Below are 18,886 nucleotides of genomic sequence, written 5' to 3'. Positions count from 1 at the left end.
TCATATAGTTTAGGAGGACTGAAACTGAAGCTTTTTTTTTATTATTTGTACCTGAGAAGTAGGGGTCGTTGAGCATGGTGTGGGAGACGTTGGTCCGCGTGCTGACCTCTGTTGGCATGTGGAAAACTTCCCTCCTCGTTGATTGGCTGTTGTACTGAGACAAAGCGCCTACAGGGAGCAAGGAAGGAAGGAAAATACTGGTTTGTACTAGAATGTGATCAGTTATGAGAAAGTGATAGGAAGGCTAAAAAGAATAATTGGATAATACTGAGATCTTGAGTGTATTTAAATGTTGACTGCATTTTCGGTCATAGGATGGTCTACAACGGGGGTGTCAAACAACCTTTCTAACCACCAAAGGCTCCAAGCCGGCCCATGTGATGACTTTGCAATGTGAGAAATTTGCAGAGAAGTCCTTCATTAAAAATTTTCAATATTCCTAGCACTATCCTAATAAGTGTAGCTGGCCCTATGCTAAATACATTATTATAGTTTCCTTTATGTTAACATACAGCTGTCAAGGAGCCGCCAGTGCAAAATGTCTCCTTCAAAAAGGAGAAAAGTTGGTTTGACCAGATGCTATTTCTTCACAGAGGTAACGTGTTCTTGCTGTGGTCACAACGCCTTTCAGTCCTCGAGGAATATAACATTCAGAGTTCCTTTTTCCATCCTGACCAGAATACATATACAGTACGGAAGTACGGAAGAGGATTAGGGCGAAATATATGTGAAAAAAATGTTCTGAGTTTAAAGTCACTTTTTTTTTTAAGTAAAAAATTATTAAATTCTAAATCTTTTTTTAATTAAAAAAGAAAAGTCAGAATTCAGATTTTATTCTCAAAGTTCTAAAGTCTGACTTTTTTTTTTAATTTTTTTTAAGTAAAAAGAAAAGTCAGTCACTCTGATGTCAAACGTTCTCCTCGTCTGAGAGGTCAAAGTTATCACAAAAAAGGTCTACATCATTTGCTGTTGAAATTCACTAGCCTGGCTCCGCTCGTACTTCTGCTCAATTTTCATTTCCCTTCTTCCCTCCCTTCTCTACATCTAGGGTCGCGGTATGGTGTTGGGCTTTCTCCAGCCGAATTTTTGGCGGACCAATCAGCAAACAGAGGGAGTGGCTGAGAACGATGACGTTGAGGCCATCCATTCTGTAATGGCGGCGGAGAGAGATGCGAGTGAAGCTATTCGGCCCGTTGTAGCAGAAGTTAAAGCCCGAGCAAGAACAATCTTCGCTGAGTTTTATTGGTGGCCATGATGTTGTGGACGGGGTTAAGATGGGAAGTTAGATTTTCCAGCTCGTTCCGTTAGTAGTGAAGGAGTTGGCTAAGGCTCACGCCAGGGACTCTAATGCTAAACATAAGCCTCGTTGGTCTCATGTTGCACATGCGCATGACATGCAGTACGTCCCTACCAAACATTAGCGAATGGTCAAGACAGATCCAGAGTGGCTCTGGGCAGTACCCGCCTTCAAGGAAGTTAACACTTAGTGGCCAGACTCGATGTACAAATGTACAGAAATGTACGAGTGTCTTTTAGGACCAGGCTAGAAATTCACACCTCTAACTGAATAAATCTTAAGTTGTTGTTTTGTTTTTGATATTAATTTACCTGCTGCAATTATTCCTAATCCCCAAGACGTGACCAAAAATATTTTCTCGCCGGCCAAATTGTCAACACTGTACAGATGATGTCGCATAATTTGACACATTCATGCTCCAACTGGATAAACAGTCTTGTAAAAAAAAATGTAAGTATCTAGCCACTATTGGGTGTTTTTTTTTAATCTAAAGCTTTGTCAGTAGGAGTCATCTTACTTCCATCCTGAGACTCAATGGTGATGATGCCCTCCCTCTCGGGGCCGAAGCCCTGTGTAGTTCGAGCCTGAACTTTAAACTTGTAGGGAATATTCTCCGTCAGGTTTGGAACGGTCAAACTGGTCTCAGCACTGTCCCCGTTCACCTGGAAGGTACGCAGGTCTCCTGGAGGAAACAAAAAAACAGAGGTCAGAAAATAACATACTTTCACATCAAAGACTCATGGCAACTTGGGAGATGCACAAACCAACTATATAAAATATTTTTTATATCTATATTTTAAATATCTTTTAAGTTTTTTTCTCTCCAATCTTTCCGGAAAGCCTCACCTCCACCATGCAGCTGTTCGCAGGTGACTACATAGCCCAGGATGTCTCCGTTGGGTTTACGGGGTTTCTCCCAGCTGAGCTGTAGGGAGTCGGGGCTTAGAGCGGTAAAGACCAGGGGGCCCGGGGCACTGGGAGTGCTCAGAGTAAATGGTGAGCCTGCAGTGAAAGATGAGACAGACAAAATTAAAAAGAGAACCTTGGGCTTCTGGTAACTGCATAAAAACAGTCGTTGTGTGTGTTAGTCCAAGAAATCCACAGAACCAGTACCTGGCATGGGGCTGAGGGGACTCTTGGGGTCCACTGCCGACTCGATGGTGATGACTCCCTCTCTCTCTGGACCCCAGCCCTCCTGGCTCTGACCCTTCACTTTAAATAGATAGGAGTGGTTGGGCAGCAGGTCCTGGATGATAACAGAGTTCTCTGCTGGGTTCGTCACATTGATACGCTTCATCTCTCCTACAGGACAGGGCACAGCATGTTCAGCATCAGCATTAAATACTCACAAATGTTATTTAAAAAAAATAAGTTAAAAGTAAAAAAAGATTAGTGTCTTAGATTGATTTCCGGCCCCTGCCTATTATGCCAAGAAGTAAATACGTTGTATCCTAATATAGTAAAAGGTATGCTCTTTATTATGGAAAATATGAAAACAAATGGTCCTTGCAGAGTTCATGTACCTCCACTGAGCAGCTGGTAGAGAACACAGTAGCCCAGGATGTCTTTCTCACAGTGGGGCTCCTGCCAGCTCACTTTGAGGGCAGTGGGACCAAGAGCAGAAAACACCAGTCTGCTGGGGGTGTCTGGTACGCCCGGAGACAGTCGAGCATCTGATGGGTGACACAGACAGACAAGAGTAAGAATACTGTTGGATAGCATCACTATAAACTGGGTCTATCTCCGTTTAGATTTAAGAGTATAAGGTGTGAAAAGACAGAGAAGTATAGATTGAACCTTGTTACACAAATTATATATCACTTTGCAGTACTTCTGACCATTTTCCAGAACATTTGTTTTGTAAATTTCTTTTGATTGTTTATGCAACAACCTGAGAGATACTTAAATAATTTTTAACGCTCGACTTTAGAGTTTGATTATAATCTTCTGTAGTTTTGTCATTACAAGTGACCACGTTCTCATTAGACATGTAGTCTAATATAAAACCAGTAATTAGTGCAGCTTTAAGAAATGACTCCATTAACATAATCCTTTTGGACAACGACCACATTCACTAACTATTCCGGGTTCAATTTGTGAACATAGCACCTTAATGCATTGGTCTTCATTAGCCTAATCTAAAATCCGTGATGTCACTGCAAACAACAATACAACAACACTAGGTTTTCTAGGTATGATATAGGATAACTTTGATTAAAAGTTCTTTGAAAGTTCATTTTCATAGCGTACAGTAATGAGTAAAAACAAAGAGTGAGATCTTTAAAGAGGACACCAGAGAGGAAGACAAAGTATGAGACAAACACAGAGGCAGGAATACAGATGACTGAGGAGGGGGGCACACCCAGCAAACATATCCAGGGCCTTCATGCGTGTGAGCCGTAGACTTACCCAGGAGCACCCTATCCAGATTATATAGGGCTTCATTGACGTCTGAAGACTCAATCCTGGCCCTGGAACCCTGAGACAGGTTGTAGCTGAACTGGCTCTGAGAGCTGCTCTGTATCCCAGCGTAGCCGAACCCACCTGATGGCGCATTGAGCGGGAGGAAGGGAGCAAAGGAGCAAGTAGGAGGGAGAGGTGGGCAGGTACAGGGTGAAGTAAATAAAGAGGTACAAAAAATAGAACAAAGTTGAGACAAGGGGAGGGAGAGAGAGAGAGAGAGAGAGAGAGAGAGAGAGAGAGAGAGAGAGAGAGAGAGAGAGAGAGAGAGAGAGAGAGAGAGAGGGAAACAGCGATAGTCAGCATAGCTCCTGCAAACTCAGTGTGGATAAGCCTGCTTTGCAGCCAACAGCCCCAAATCTGCTAACAGATGTCCAAGCAATCAACCTCATGCAGTCTGCACAGTTTATCTGCTGAGGCATCTCAAATATTGCACTCCAAAGACTCTTTCTTGGACCAGAAAGACAAAGCTAATTCCCTTTACATTTACTTTGGAATAAAGAACTAAACTCCGGCTGAGGTCCAAAGCTTACCTAAATCTGGGAACTTGCTTGACACATCTCCAATGACGATTGAGTCCCGGATGTTTTCATCTGTGTAACCCCTGTTCTCTGAGCGCTTCCTCATGATAACTTCTGATGAGTGTACTCCTCCTCCTATCATGTCATGTCTACGAGAGCCTGCTACAAGAAGAGGGAGAGATCAAGGATGATGACAAACAATGTCTTGATGTGATTAAATTTGTCTCGGTATAATTACTTCCGTCCATCTTACCTGCTCCGGACATGTAGGTGGTGGATGTTTCTGTGGTAAAGGAGCCGCCTGCCCCTCTGTAGTTGGAGCTCAGAGTGGACATAGGAGAGGATGATGCTGACAAGTTGCGTGTTGCTGATCCCCCTGGGAAAAGGAAGTTCTGTTCCCACTTCCCATTGATCATGTAATCTGTGGAACAGCACAATAGGAGCCAGAAGAGTCAACCAACAGAGTACAACAAATTAAGCAGCTAGCACTGAAGCATTCTGCCATTTGGAACAACACATTTTGATGTCAAGCACCCAAAACCAGGCTCAGGCCAATTTATAGATAAAAGCAAAAGCAGTTTCACATCTGTAGCCCCAGTCCTCCTTGTGACAATTACAGGTTACAGAAACAGCAACATTTTAGACTGACAGGTGTGTGCCATCTACAGGCAAACAAAGTAAAAGAGGCTGGGATTCAACCTGCAGCCATTTTTTTTGTAGCTGCTGTTGTTTTAGTCGAATAAGGGTCTCAATATAATTTCAAACTTCACATTCACTTCTCTAGTGGGTCATGAATGGTTAGAAAGGAAAAGTAATTTAAATTAATAGCTAAGACTTTACAGCCACGTAAGCAGGTGTACCTAAATGCTAACATAATGGCAACATCGAGCAGGTATTCCCATGTCCATCTATAAATACGGTACATTTACTTTTATCACATGGAGACCACTTTTTGTTGATACGGAGGTTAAGATGTTTCAGTCCGCACAAAAGTGGTTTATCAACTGACAGATAGACATTGTTGTTGCTTGAGCCACGCCTCCACGCCTCCATGTTGCTAAAAATGGGGTCGTAACACTGCAGGTTAGCTTGAGATCCAGACGAATCTGTGAGATCATGTTTTATTTGCTCTTGCAGATATGTCTTGTCCCCCTCCGGTTCAGGCAGATTTCCAGTCGGCCATGGCCTGGCTGGGCCAATCAAAACCATTTATCTCATATGGTAGTTTCCTACGATGATTGACAACTTGCGGAGTGTTCACACTTTACTCAAGATACGTGATGATGACGTCCTTTTTGGCTCGCACACAATCACGGCATTGACGTTATGAAAAGAACAAACAAGGCTTATTAAAATTGGAGCGCTGTTGAGGCCTTTTCGAAAAAACAACTAAGATAGCTGTTTGCAGCTGAGGTGGAAGTACTATTTTCAAATTCTGATGGGAAAAACAGCAACACTGGTTTACAGACATATAGATGCTACACCATCCCAGCTCATCTTTGCAGGCTGTCTGTTTACCTTTGTCTGTCGCTCAAACAACCAAGATAGCTGCTTGCAATAGATGTGGAACATTCTGTTGAAGTAATATTTCCGGTCAGTTTACATTTGTCCAATGCTTAGCGCTACATCACATTTTGTTGTTTTAATAGGTTGTAGGTTAACGCGCCATTATTTCCATACAGCCACACAGTAACTAAGCCTTTGCAAACACCAGACAAGCGGCCTCCAGATGGCTACCTCCCAAGTGGGAGGGAGACAGGAAAGAGACAGGCACCTAGAAAAGCCTGCCCCCGATCATCAACTAAAGGTGGGGCAGTTGATGCCAGTGCTCCTCTTTTGGCAGGTGGTGGGAGGATAGATGGGATAGGTGCCAACTAGGGGCAAGGGGACAAGGACTGAAGCCCGAAATGTAATGATTAGACCAATGTTCATAATTCTGACAGGCTCAAATCATAAAGGCAGAGAGAAACGTTGGTTGCCTTGCCGGGCACCTGTCTGGCCTTGCAATACAGTTGGCATGCTAGCTGCCTGTCTGTCTATCTGTGGCTCGGATGGAGTGGTCTTCACCTGGCAGGGGTGTTTGGGCGTAGCTGGGGTGGGGGGCCTCATCTGAGCTCGTCTCTGTGTCTGTGCTGAGCCGATAGGGGATGACGTCCACTCGCTTTTTCCACTCCACCTTACGGAGATCCAGGTTGGACCCCACCAACTTGACATATTTCCAGCCTTGTATTTGGGGTCATAGGGGAGAAGCAAGTTGGCGAAGGATAAATTCGTGGCGAAGAAGTATCAAGGGTTTCCTTTACCATACAGTACTTTACAAAAAAGTTTTCAAACACATAGATGGGATTACATAAAGGTATTGTTTTATGTCATAAAAGTTCTAATTGTCTGGGAGTTGAGGAGCAAAACTGAGTAAAACCTGAGTAAACTAGAACACAAAAACGGCAGCAGAAAGCAGGAGAGTGACAGAAGATTTTGGGGGGAGGCCTTGTGGTTTGTGGTCGTAAAGCACTTCTACTGCCGATATCTGGGGGATATCTTCTTGCTGCCAGGCTGGGGCGTTGCCTACAGGAAAATTATCAATCAGATAGAAGTGATAAAGAAAAGGCAGAGCAATGAGAATGATGTCATCCCGCTTTTCCTTAATGCCACAATTGTAAAATAAGGAAGAATATTAATGTCACAAAGAAAAATGAAAAATGAGAAAGCGCCAGTAATCCTGAGGTTTTCAGGATTAGTCTCACAACTGGGTGATATTCTACAGCACAGATAGGGCCTGTGACACATTTCATAGTGTTGTTCATTTTCTCTCCATTTGGCAGGGCAATGACACCACAGGACATGTTGCATTAACAAATGGGATAAACACTTGGCTGCAAGAACAAAGAAAGATGTCTGGGAGCCTTGAGATTGTTGCCTGAAATAATTGGATCCATATTACAGCGATACCTCACATTCTGGAAGTCTGGCATTCACATCCATTCCTTTCCAGAGCCAGAGAAATGCATCAGAATTGAGCACTTGCACAATGGGTTTACACTGTCAGCTGTTATAAGTAGCCTGTGGTTTTGCCTCTGGGTACCCACCATCACCAGAGACGCTGGGCGTCTTGGAGCCTGTAGGGGACTTCAGCACCTCATTGCTGTACATCAGGTAGCTGTCATACTCTTCTCCTGCCTCTGCATCCACAATGGGGATATCTGGAATGATGGGAACTAGAGACAGAATGAAAGGAAAATTAATCTCTTTTCCGGGAACTACAGACTAACTCAAAGTGTTCTGGAGGTGTGTTTACCCCTGACTTACTGGATAGAGGTCTGACAGGCTGGGATGCCAGGTTTATGGTGGCATCTTTGAAGGGGCCCCAGCCTATGCTGTTCATGGCACGGACCTTGTACTGGTAGGTCTGGGCATTCTGAAGGTTCTCGATCAACAGCATTCGCTTCTTGGGGTTGTCAATCTTTACTTTCTTAGCGGGGCCCACTGGCTCTGTGACAAGAGTATTGGGGAATAATGAAATAACATAATGCAAATGACTCTACAGTATATACTTGTATAGGTTGGACTCTTACTCCTTCCATCATCAATGGGTGTGTAGATGACCTCATAAGCCGTGATGTTGCCATTGGTCTCTGCAGGCTCTGCCCAGCTGACCTGAGTGACAGTCGGGCTGATGACATTAAAGGCAAGACGCCCAGGTTCACCAGGCACTGGAGAAAAACAGCACAGGAACGGTGTGTAAGTACAACCTTAGACTAGGTTTCACCACACAAACTAGTTCTAATGTAGAGAAAGAGTTTGTTGTATGAACACAGAGTCACTGCCAGGTGTAAGTGTTGGGTAGCTAACTGAGTAACACTGACGGAAGCTTCCTAACAATTGGCTTGTAACTGTTTAGAGTAAGGAGGTAATATAGAATATGGTTGACAGATTTTAGCTGAGACATGATTATTGCTGTTTAATAATGAGCTAAACTGGGAAAACTTCAAATTATATTTCAAACTAACATGACATCAAATTAGAAAACATTATGCTAATATTTTTTATACTTATTTAAAATACTATTATAATGATTATATATACTGTATGTACAATAATTGTTCACTCTAACTGTAGAAATACTACTGATTCTGAAACACATATTTCTCCATGTATGTTAGAGAGTATAATACAAAGGATTGGCAGTTCACTATAATATAATCTTTGCCTCTATAAAACTTGTTTTTGGAAGTTATGCTACAGCTTGTGATGTTAAATTAACTTTATATTTACATGGTCAGCATTGCAGATGTTTCCTAGCAACTGATTTATAATTTACCAAAGTCTTTACTTCTGTAGCTAAGACATTTCCTAGGTTTCAGTTCCAGGTTTAGTAAATCCCTAATTTGTAACTAGCTCAATGTAAAAATAATGGGGATGATGATGATGATAATGAAGATGATGATGATGACTGAGGAATAGTTGTTGCAAAGGCGTAATTTACCGGTTGATGGAGGGGTTCCAACTCACCCAATAATCAAAACTGGCAAGTGCATCCACCCTAAAAACCTATTATAATTTCTTTTATATAAATATAGACAATTGCCCTATAAATAAAATTCACCAGAATGCAGAAAAGTGTGTTTGACGCTTACAATTTCAATGTTGCTCTAAAGTGGAGTTCTCAACCGTTATGGTTTTGTCTGTTTTTATCCTGTTTTCCTTTCCTTCTCTGTATTCCCTCCCTGGTCTTGTGTTTGTGTCTTGTTCCTCCCCAGTCTGGTGTTCCCCTGAGTGTCGGTATGTTCTGTTTCCTGTTTTATTTTGCAGTTGGGTTTTTGTCTTGTCTTGTCTTTAGTTCTACTTCCTGTGTCGTCCCGCTTTTGTGATTACCTGATGTTTTCCACCTGCTTCCCTGCCCTCTTGTCACCTGCCTCTCGTTTCCTCATTACCTTGCTCATTTAATGTCTGTGCTTCCCTCATCGCTTGTCAGATCGTTCTGGTTTGTCTGCCTGTCTGTACCTCATCCTGCTGAGTGTTCTTGTTGGATTGGTTTTTCGTTGGACAATAAATTTCTCGACATTTACTTCATTCTGTTTGCCTGCCTCTTCCTGCGTTTTTGTCTTCATTCCCCTGTTACACATCACAATGTTAAACCCCAAGTTACGCCCTTGGGTGCAACCCAATCCAGAAGATTCAATCACATAAAAAATAACTCTACAAGATTATCATTAAAAATGTTGTTAGTATCTCCTGCAGAGCCCTTCACAGCAGTTCAGTTAACTGAATTCTCAGTAATTACCATCCTCCAGTGTTTGACAGGCAACCATGTCTGTGTCGTATCCATCTCCCACCGCATTGTAGCCGCACACTCGCATCTCGTAATCACAATAGGGGTACAAGTTGGTCAACTCAGCTTGAGGAGTCTTCACATCTAAGACCTGGGCATCTTTCTCTGGGTCGCCATAGATCCAATACTTTACCTAAAACAAACAAGGAAATGAAGCATTTGAAAAATACAGTGCCTATTGGAAAAGATAGTTAGTAACTCAAGTTGAAAGTTCTCAACATGTAGATTTGATTTACCTTGTACCCCATTGTGTTACCAGACAGTGGGTCCCAGTTGAGGCGAATGCTTCTGGGTCCAGTTGCTTTGGCCTTAAGGTTGCTTGGAGAGGGAAGATGACCACCAGGTGAGTTGAGATTCAGGTTTGTGTAGCCCTTCTGCTGCACCTGGGCAACTTCTGGAGCTTTGGGGGCAGGAAGAGGGTAGACCAAACATTTACCAAATACAGGACCTCTGCTTTAGAATGTTCCATTCTCTTCATCATATAATATCGAAAACATTCAGCTTCAACTTCAGAAACTCTACAAATGCCTTTGTATGTAACCTTTACCTCCGTCAGTTATATTGACAAGGGTGGTCTTTCTGTCCCCAACAGAAGCATTGCTACTTGGGTCCAACAGCTCCAGTTGTATGGTCTCTGGCTGGATTGGGCTATTGTGAGCCCTCGGGTCGATCACTATGTTCTTCTCCGTCTCCCCGGGACTAAACTTTAAAGTGCCGGCTAAGTCAAAGCGCTGGGCCTTCTTGGTGCGCCATTTCACTGAGGCGGGACTGTCCTGGTTGCGAGTGCGGACCACAGGGATAACGTAGGTTGGGTCAGATGTGGTAAAGTTCTGGGTGCCCTTTTTGAACATCATAATACTGGGCTCTGGATTTAAAAAAACATAGTAGGAAGGAAGAGAAGAAACCTTAGCAATCAGTGCTTTGGACAAAGGGTAGGGCACTCTGTTATAAAGCCTCTTAAATCCCTTTACCTGGTTGGTCCGCAATTGTGATAGTAGTTCTCGGGTAGCGTCCCAGCTTGGCACCTTCCCGTGGGTTACTGAGATCCATGACAAACTGCTTGACCTGTTTGTCTTCAAGGAGGCCATCTTTCTCGCCCAGCTCCAGCAGACGAACAGGCACTATTTTCTGGGTCTCACCTGGAGCGTAGCTCAAGTCTCCTTCCACAGCAACATAGTCCTAAAATACATAAGAAGAATAAGTTAGGACTACAACCCTGCTGCAGACCTGTATCTTACTGACTAGTCATTACAAACGTTGTTTCACTTCACAAAGTTGGGGAAGAAATAACAGGCCAAAATGTTTTAAAGAAAATTAAGTGTTGGACTTCTTTCAATAATCCATATCAACTAAAGGTAGCAAGCCTAAATGTTTTTTTGTGGGTATCAGGATTCCAAACAAAATAAAGGGAAGTGCATCAGTGCAGTATCAGTAAACAGCCATCAGCTTACCTTCTTATCCTTGGCTGTGAGGTCCCGTGTGCGGTAGGTGACCTGTGTGCGTCCATCTTCTATGATCTCTCTGCTAATGGGAATGTTGGCCACTCCGTCCTGCCTGCTGTAGGTGTAGGCCGGCTGGAGGAACGAGAAGATATTGGTGGCTGGGGAAAAGAAAGTGGAGAATCCATTATAGCAATAAATTATGCACTTTGTCATTAGTTCAGGTCACAGGAGCTATAATGAATGGTTTGTCGCATTTTCTTAGTTTGAAAGGTTTACGGACAAAGCAAGAATTGTTTAAACCTATTAAGTCTGAGGTTTCTCACCATGCTCTTTGATGATGGTGATGTTGACCAAACGTTTTCCAATCTCAGCAATCCCCATTGGCACATCTATGGCCTCCACCAGCAGCTGCTTCTTTTCATCGTCTTCATCCTTGACAAAGAGCGGCACATGAACGTCTACTGACTCCACACCTTCTTGGAACTCGATGGCTCCTGCAGCCTCTGCAGAGGAAGAGCAAATGAGACGGAAGGTTTATAGCAAGACTGATAATACGAGCTTCATTAAAGAGCAGAAAGGGATTAGCTTAACTTTGCTACAAACTGTACATTGGAACTTTTGTTTTATCCACATACACAAATAGGTATCAATCTAACCTCTGTCGGTGGCCACAGTGTAATAGCCGGGCACCACTTTGAGATCATGTGCGTTTCCAGACTGGACAGTTTTCTCGGTGAGTTTGACAATATCAGGGTAGCTGCTGCGAGGAGCGGATAAGACGGTGTCCATAATGGCGTAGTCCTGCCTGAGAAGAGCACAGGAGGGGAAGAGAAGTTAGACATGCATGACCTTTGTTTCCTTAAAAAAACCAAAACTCTGGTGTTGTATTGTAATCAGAATGTTACCTTTTTCCGGCATTTCTCTGCATTCTGCAAAAACCAAAACAGTTTTTAATGAGGGAGAGAACAGACATTTAATTTCCGTCTTTATTTTGATTATGAGAACACGAAGAACTGGCCTGACTCCACCCTCCTACATACTTCTGCTCAATTTTATTTTTTCCCCAGTACACCGTCTGGTTTTGCGGTATATTCTTGGGTTTTCTCCGGTCAAATTTTTGGCGGTCCACTCAGCGAACAGAGGGAGTGGCTGAAAACGATGACATTGAGGCCGTACGCTAGAGTTGTAGTTCTGTAATGGCGGCAGGAGAAAGATGCGAGCGAAGCCATTCAGTCCGTTGTGGCAACGCTGCTAAATATCCCAAAGTTAAAACCCAAGAACAATCTTTGCTGAGTTTTTTTGGTGGCCATGATGTCGTGACCCTCCTTCCTACAGGGTTTGGGAAAAGTTAGATTTTGCAGCTCGCTCCTTTAGTGGTGAAGGAGTTAGCTAAGGCGAACGCTAGCAATGCTAAGCCGGCGTCACGACAAAACATTAGCGATTGGTTATGGCAGATCCAGAGTGGCTCTAGATAGATCCAATAGTTTTAAACTTCAACAGAGTACCCGCCTTCAAAAGTTAACACTTGTCAATGGAGAATGGCCAGACTCTGTACTAATGAAATGTACCAGAGTCTGGTAGGACCAGGCTAATGAAGAATACTGTATCTTACAATGTAGTTTGTATGCAGTCCAAAACAGTTGAGGGACATACTGTATGTAATAAGCACATGTAGTTTAACACATCTTACCTGAATGCAGTTTTTTGCACTTTCTGGGCGCCGGGAATCTGCTTGTACACCTCATTCAGCTGAATGGATGAACAAATACAGTACTCAGTGACACAGCAGTCATTCATACACTCATGTGCCCACCAATAAACAAAAACACACTCACGTTATCGGCCACTTCCTTGCGAAGCTGTTCTGCGTCTCTGGAATCGGGGCGAGACAGGTTCTCAGAAAACAGCCTGTTTAGTCGGAGGGAGATCGGGAACTGGACTACAAGGGGAAAGAGGCACCATGAAAAGAAAGCAAACAGAGGTTAGAGTTGTAACATTTAAAAAAAAAAATCCTTAACCCCTATAGCTTAATATGCAGAAGTTACATTTATTGTTGTTGCTGAAACATTTGACTCACTGGACTCTTTAGGGTTGGGCTTTATCAGAGCCTGGGGGTGATTGGGTGATCGGTGTACGTTATCAGTGACCTTCCAGCGGACCACATCGGTTCCTTTGGGAGGGCCGGTCCTTACCATTGGGGTGTCCAGATGGTCTGAGGTAAGCAGAGACTGGCGGAGCAAATACTCATCTTCCTTGAAGCCAACCATACGACCTGGAGAGAATGCAACATAAGGTGACTCAAATTTAACGTGGTCCCAGGTGGCAGGATAAAGCATTTAAAGCAATACGGTTGCATGTAATAGTATATCAAAAGTTGTACCTCTCCCACAGCAAGGCAGCAGGGCAAGACAGCTCTGTGTCAAGAGAAGACAGAAGGCATTACTTCCATGAAGAGTTTATTTATTATCATTTATCGGTGTAAATATAAGTGTTTATACCTGGCAGAGGGTTTTGCAGCAGGCACAGTATTTCCAGCAGCAGAGCAGCAACAGGGCCAGCAGTAACAAGAGGAACAAGAAGAGTGGGAGCAACCACAGTAGGCTAGCAGGGGGACATTCTGAAGGCCCGTCAGAAAAAGTAGATAAAGTTAAAACTCAACGGTCATTCCAAACAGCAAGCCGTTTCTATCCCTATTTAATTCCAGTGATGTCTAGCCATGCATATAGTTTGGGTTTTAATAGTCCAGGGTTAACATATCTATTCTCCACCAGCAAAACAATGGAGATAAACGGAATGGAGTCTAAGGTGCTCTCACCTTTGTACTGCAGAAATTAAAATTTTTATTTAATAAAGGCCCTAAAAACAAGGTATCACATGTTCAATAGTGCTCTCACCTTTGCACTGCAGAATTTAAATTTTTTTATTTAATAAAGGCCCTAAAAACAAGGTATCACATGTTCAATATTACACTTAAATGAGCCACCATCTAAGTTAACATTCAGTAAAAAAAACACTAACGCTCAAAAACTCTGCTACTACTACGACAAAATGGACAGAAATACCTTATTTGCAATAACCAAAACTGTTGTACTTTGGCCCAAAATTGTGTATACATGTAAGACCCCCATTGCTTATAGTAAGAAGCAGATTTTATCAACTTTGAGCAGTACAGCTCCAATTAGAGACATCCAGGAACGTCTTAAATTATACATCAGTTGCTGAAATGAGAGCACAATGCATATTTGATACATATCCAACCGGCAGCTCACCTTTCTTTTCGAGCACCTGGACCTCCAAGACCTTAACTAAGGGATCTTTAGGGTTTTCAACAGTGTAGTAGTACGTACAGTCATCATCCTCATCCCGGAAACTGCACGAATCAAGCACCTTCTCCCCTGAAAACACAATCACAAGTGTGTTTAGTGCCAAAGTTTATCATCATTATAACCTAAAAGAAGATGCGAGATGTATGTGCAGAGTGTATTGGAATAATAAAATCTTTAATAAAAAAAGCAAACCCCAGTCATTTTAATCCTCTTAGATGTGCTTACGTTCTTTAAGTTCATCCACCAAGGTAATTTTAAAGGGACACTTGTCACACTCCTCTTTCTCTTTCTTCTCTCCTGTCTTCCAGGCCTGACACTGGACGCAACTCCTCGTACCCTCACACACACCCAACTGGGCCTAGACAGGACACACACACACATCAAAAGAAGCTCAGGTAGGACTGTACAGAAACACATGCTTAGACTAAAAAGCTTAACAATGTACAGAATGGTAAACTACAAAAGAAAAGGGACCAGGCACAAAAAACTCAAGTGTATTGAATATGTCATATAGGAGTTAGGTCTTACTGATCCATTAATAAATACAACTCTAGAGGCAGGGCTTTTACCTTTATTTTATGTATTATTATTTTTTGCTTGTGTCACAACATATGCACAAAGTCCTAGAATGTGGCATAGACACAATAACTATGAGTGAACATGCTCCTGTTACACTACAATTTGTAGGAGTAATGTTTTTCCTTTAAATATTGGAGGCTTAATATGTCCCTTTTATCAGATGAGAGGGTGGTAAAGGAGTCAAAACAACACTTGAAGGATTAGAATATGATATCTCTATTCACTGATGACACATTAACATGTATAAGTGATCCGCCATCAATTATTCTAGCTCTATTACAAAATCTGAATGAATATGAAGAAATATCAGGTTAGAAAGAGAGTTTAATTTTAATGTTTGGGTTTCATCACTGATTGTATTAGCAGTTGTATGAAGCCAACTTTGGAAAATAAAGAAGAAATAAACAGGGATTTGGTTAGGTGGGAAGTGCTAAAACCGTGAGAATGAACATCGCACCAAGGCTGCTGTTTTTTTTCCAGTGAGTACCAGTTATGGTCCCTAGTTCTACTTTTAATATATTAGATAAAATCATATCTAAATTGTTTGGCAAACCAAAAAAAAGCTAGAATTAAATACAAAATACAACATCAAGGTAATGACAACAACATGAATGTCAAAGAAAAATGGGAATTGCAAACAAATGTTCGAATTTCAGGGGAAACTGGGAGGAAAGATTTAAAGCAGGGCACACACTAATGAACAGCCCACTGTGGAAGGAGTTTGATTGCAAGGTGAAGATGTGGTATTTTAACACTCCATCAATTACCTCAACATTTAGTAAAAAATCGGAACTACGTGTGAGAGGCTGTGGTTTTATAGGAGGTCCAGCAGTGCTCGTTTTTAGTAAACTGTACCTCCTGAGAATGTAGCAGATTTCAATGTTTATATCTGCAAGCTTAAATAAGCGTGTTTATGGATGTATGTCCTCCTTGTTCTATGTGTTGAAAACAAACAGCTAAAAGCATATACAAACATGGGTATAATATGAAGCATTAAATGTAGTTGTAGCATTGTAATTGGCATACATTGAGTCATCATAACATCCACACACCTGGAAATTTGGCTCACATGTGGAAGTCAGATCAATAGCAGACTCCGTACACTCACAGCGGCCGCATACACATTTACCTTGCCCATTGCAGACACCCTGGTGCAGAAAAAGACACAGTCAGGCACTTACTGACATCTAAGGTGACATGATAACTCTACAAATAAAAATTGGGGCTCTACTCACGCCTTTGCTGTCCAGACAGGTTTGGTTGCTCTTGGAACACTCACAGGCACTGCCCTCCCAGCCCTCAGGACACACACAGCGACCCATACTGCAAGAGCCACGGTCTGATAAGAAAATTAAGAACATAAATAATAAGAATAAGATTGAACTATATAATGCAAATATCATAAGTGGTGTGTGTCTGTGCGCTTGTGTGTGTGTCAACCTCAACCTATTTTCATAAAAAGATATTTAATATATAGCGTAAAAAAAAATGGTATCAATAGACGTGCAAGTAAAAATCACTTTATAAACGTTGCAATAGATGTGGGTATAGAGAGATTTAAAGTGCTCATATTAACCCTTTTTGTGCATATTATAGGTTTGCAAAGTGAAAAATCCCAAAGTCCACCCCAAAAGACCCTTTTCAACAGAAAACACTGTTCACAAACTGCTCCAAACGGCTCTATTGTAGTCCAGCCTTTACTTCAGAGACCAACGCTTGTCGCTTTGTAATGCACGTTATAATGCTCACCTAGCTTTATTTCTTCTGTGTTTACTTGTTTGTGTGTTTCTGTTTTTTGCTGTTATTGAAGAAAATGCTGCTGCTGTGATAAGGAAATGTCCCCGTTGTGGGATGAATAAAGTATAATCTAATCTAATCTATCTTCTAGCATGGCACGCACTCATGCTCGGCAACTGACTAGCTAGCAATGCTTATCTAGCTAATGCGCATGTGCGACTCCCAACAAAAATGAAATAGAAGTGAGATGCCTCACTCTGTAGCTAAAACAGAGAGCTCAACACACAGGGTGAAAAAAAGGTGTTTTTTGAAAATGAAACCATGTAAACCTATTCTGATTTAACCCCTCAAATTAATTATGGACCTGAAAGTGAGCATAACATTAGCACTTTAAAAAGAAAGACAGGGCCGTAAGATCAGTGTGTTTAGTTCCCTCTACTATATGCACCCATGTTCAATTCTATTCCCTTGAAGTTATGCAGCAACAAAAAAGTACAGCATGTATTTAGGGTGCTCAAATTTTGATAGTTAGTAACACCATACAAATACATACACCCTCAATCACCAATTCAACAACCGCAAACCATCGTACCACTGCAGAGGAAGCCTCCATATCTTTGACACTGCGTCTTGTCCCACTGACAGTATGGTCCTTCAAACTGTTCCGGGTTGTAGCACACACAGGTTCCACACTCCAGGCAGTCCCCACGGCCTGAACAAGGCTCCGACATGCCTGGTTCTATACACTGGCTGGTATCCTTAGCTGAAGTGCTTACTGAGCAGTTACAGAATGTACTTACCCTGAAGAAGACACAAGAACATAACAGAGAGAAAAACAAAGACCTTAATGAACAAAAAAGGTCTCAAACAGGCCATCACTTGGCAGAGGTACCATAGCTCATATATTTATAAGAATTAATTTTAAAGTCTCACCAGCCAGCATAGCACTGACACTTCCCACACACCAGGTCTCCATTGCCATGGCACCTGGGTGCTCTAGGGATGACAGTCTGGAGAAAACATGAAAGAGACACTGGGTTGAATTTACCATAAAGACATGTGAGTAAGTGATTTCATCTCAACTTTGTGCGCACTTTAGTCTGAATCTTTGTGTATACCTTTTCACAGTCGCAGGTTGGACACAAAACCGAGGCTTTAACATTGACGGCATTGCTAAAGGTTGTAGGTTTGACTCTCATTGTCCCCTGTTTTTCATCTGAATCCATCTGACAGACAGGCTGCTCATTGATCATTCGCTGGGCTTTAAGCCGCATCTGAAACTTGCCCTGGATAACAAACACAAGCACAAGGACAAACACACACACACACACACACAAAATCAGAGCTTGTCTGTACACAGTAAGCATTTAGCTGTATGAGTCTTAGCACTTATCGGAAACCCAAAAATTAGGACAATATTCACATTCTTGACTAAAACGCCTGTAGAATCTGACATAAAATGTAAATTTTGATTTAATTATAAGCTACATTTGCAAACAATTTCTGGAAACTAGTTATTCATTTAATGGGAAATTTCTAATTTTCATCTAAATCCAACACACATTCCACATCTGCTTACTATTCCAAAAGGTAATTGAGACACTTGCTTCTTATTTTCAGTAGATTTCCATTTGACATGTTAAGGGAGATAGCCTCTAATTTTGGTTAATAATGACATGCAGTAAAGGGCCATGTTTTTAACTTACTTAATTACTTATTTATTGTCTTCCTTTTTCCCTTTTAAATGCATAATGGTCAGAAATACAGAGTGAAATGTCAAGAGTTGGAATTCTAATTCTGAAAACCCCAGTGTTTCCAATAAAAATCATATTTATGAAAAGGGCAAGAATTAATAAATTGAGCGGCAGCACAAAAAATCAACCTAAGTGAGGACCATCAGCTTTAAAAACCCATACTGTCTTCTAAATCCATGTGTGTTTGTATGTTAAATATGTTGTTTCCATGTGGTTTTTCTTCTTACTATTGCTCCGGGTTGGAAATCAAAGGCTCCATACTGTGCGACGCTTCCACTGGTGGTCAAGAACTGTGTCTCGAATGCCTTGGGTCTGTCCTCTGCTCGGATGCTTATCTTAGAACGGATATTCTGTAGGGCACAGTAGAACATCCCATTTGACTCAATTGTCTACAGAGTCTACTCTCCTAACTGATAACTGTTAGAAGAGGTGATGTTTTAC

At 41.9% G+C, this 18,886-nt stretch overlaps 1 protein-coding gene across 5 annotated transcripts in view; it reads right to left on the bottom strand.

The window, feature by feature from the left end:
- The window catches only part of itgb4 (integrin, beta 4), a 31,671-nt gene that overhangs the window by 1,537 nt on the left and 11,248 nt on the right, over nt 1-18,886 (bottom strand). For 3 of the 5 annotated variants that reach the window (XM_034861296.1, XM_034861293.1, XM_034861297.1), the window contains exons 10-41: nt 18,673-18,795; nt 17,810-17,977; nt 17,625-17,701; nt 17,284-17,492; nt 16,190-16,293; nt 16,007-16,102; nt 14,601-14,733; nt 14,319-14,444; nt 13,548-13,666; nt 13,430-13,463; nt 13,127-13,321; nt 12,885-12,988; nt 12,740-12,798; nt 11,955-11,978; nt 11,706-11,854; nt 11,373-11,552; nt 11,059-11,207; nt 10,579-10,786; nt 10,155-10,472; nt 9,844-10,007; nt 9,560-9,740; nt 7,851-7,988; nt 7,585-7,767; nt 7,365-7,493; nt 4,532-4,699; nt 4,291-4,440; nt 3,707-3,841; nt 2,821-2,970; nt 2,411-2,599; nt 2,144-2,299; nt 1,815-1,979; nt 52-168 (exon numbers count right to left, since the gene is read on the bottom strand). In XM_034861296.1, the coding sequence (XP_034717187.1) occupies nt 52-168; nt 1,815-1,979; nt 2,144-2,299; nt 2,411-2,599; nt 2,821-2,970; nt 3,707-3,841; nt 4,291-4,440; nt 4,532-4,699; nt 7,365-7,493; nt 7,585-7,767; nt 7,851-7,988; nt 9,560-9,740; nt 9,844-10,007; nt 10,155-10,472; nt 10,579-10,786; nt 11,059-11,207; nt 11,373-11,552; nt 11,706-11,854; nt 11,955-11,978; nt 12,740-12,798; nt 12,885-12,988; nt 13,127-13,321; nt 13,430-13,463; nt 13,548-13,666; nt 14,319-14,444; nt 14,601-14,733; nt 16,007-16,102; nt 16,190-16,293; nt 17,284-17,492; nt 17,625-17,701; nt 17,810-17,977; nt 18,673-18,795 (4,600 nt within the window). The remainder of the gene's footprint in view (nt 1-51; nt 169-1,814; nt 1,980-2,143; nt 2,300-2,410; nt 2,600-2,820; nt 2,971-3,706; nt 3,842-4,290; nt 4,441-4,531; nt 4,700-7,364; nt 7,494-7,584; nt 7,768-7,850; nt 7,989-9,559; nt 9,741-9,843; nt 10,008-10,154; nt 10,473-10,578; nt 10,787-11,058; nt 11,208-11,372; nt 11,553-11,705; nt 11,855-11,954; nt 11,979-12,739; nt 12,799-12,884; nt 12,989-13,126; nt 13,322-13,429; nt 13,464-13,547; nt 13,667-14,318; nt 14,445-14,600; nt 14,734-16,006; nt 16,103-16,189; nt 16,294-17,283; nt 17,493-17,624; nt 17,702-17,809; nt 17,978-18,672; nt 18,796-18,886) is intronic. The other 2 variants (XM_034861298.1, XM_034861299.1) reach the window with 1 other exon arrangement.

This window comes from Etheostoma cragini, chromosome 21, assembly GCF_013103735.1.
Source record: "Etheostoma cragini isolate CJK2018 chromosome 21, CSU_Ecrag_1.0, whole genome shotgun sequence".
Lineage (NCBI taxonomy): Eukaryota > Metazoa > Chordata > Actinopteri > Perciformes > Percidae > Etheostoma > Etheostoma cragini.
Note: the sequence above shows the minus strand (reverse complement) of the source record. Positions and strands in the feature narration are given on the sequence as shown.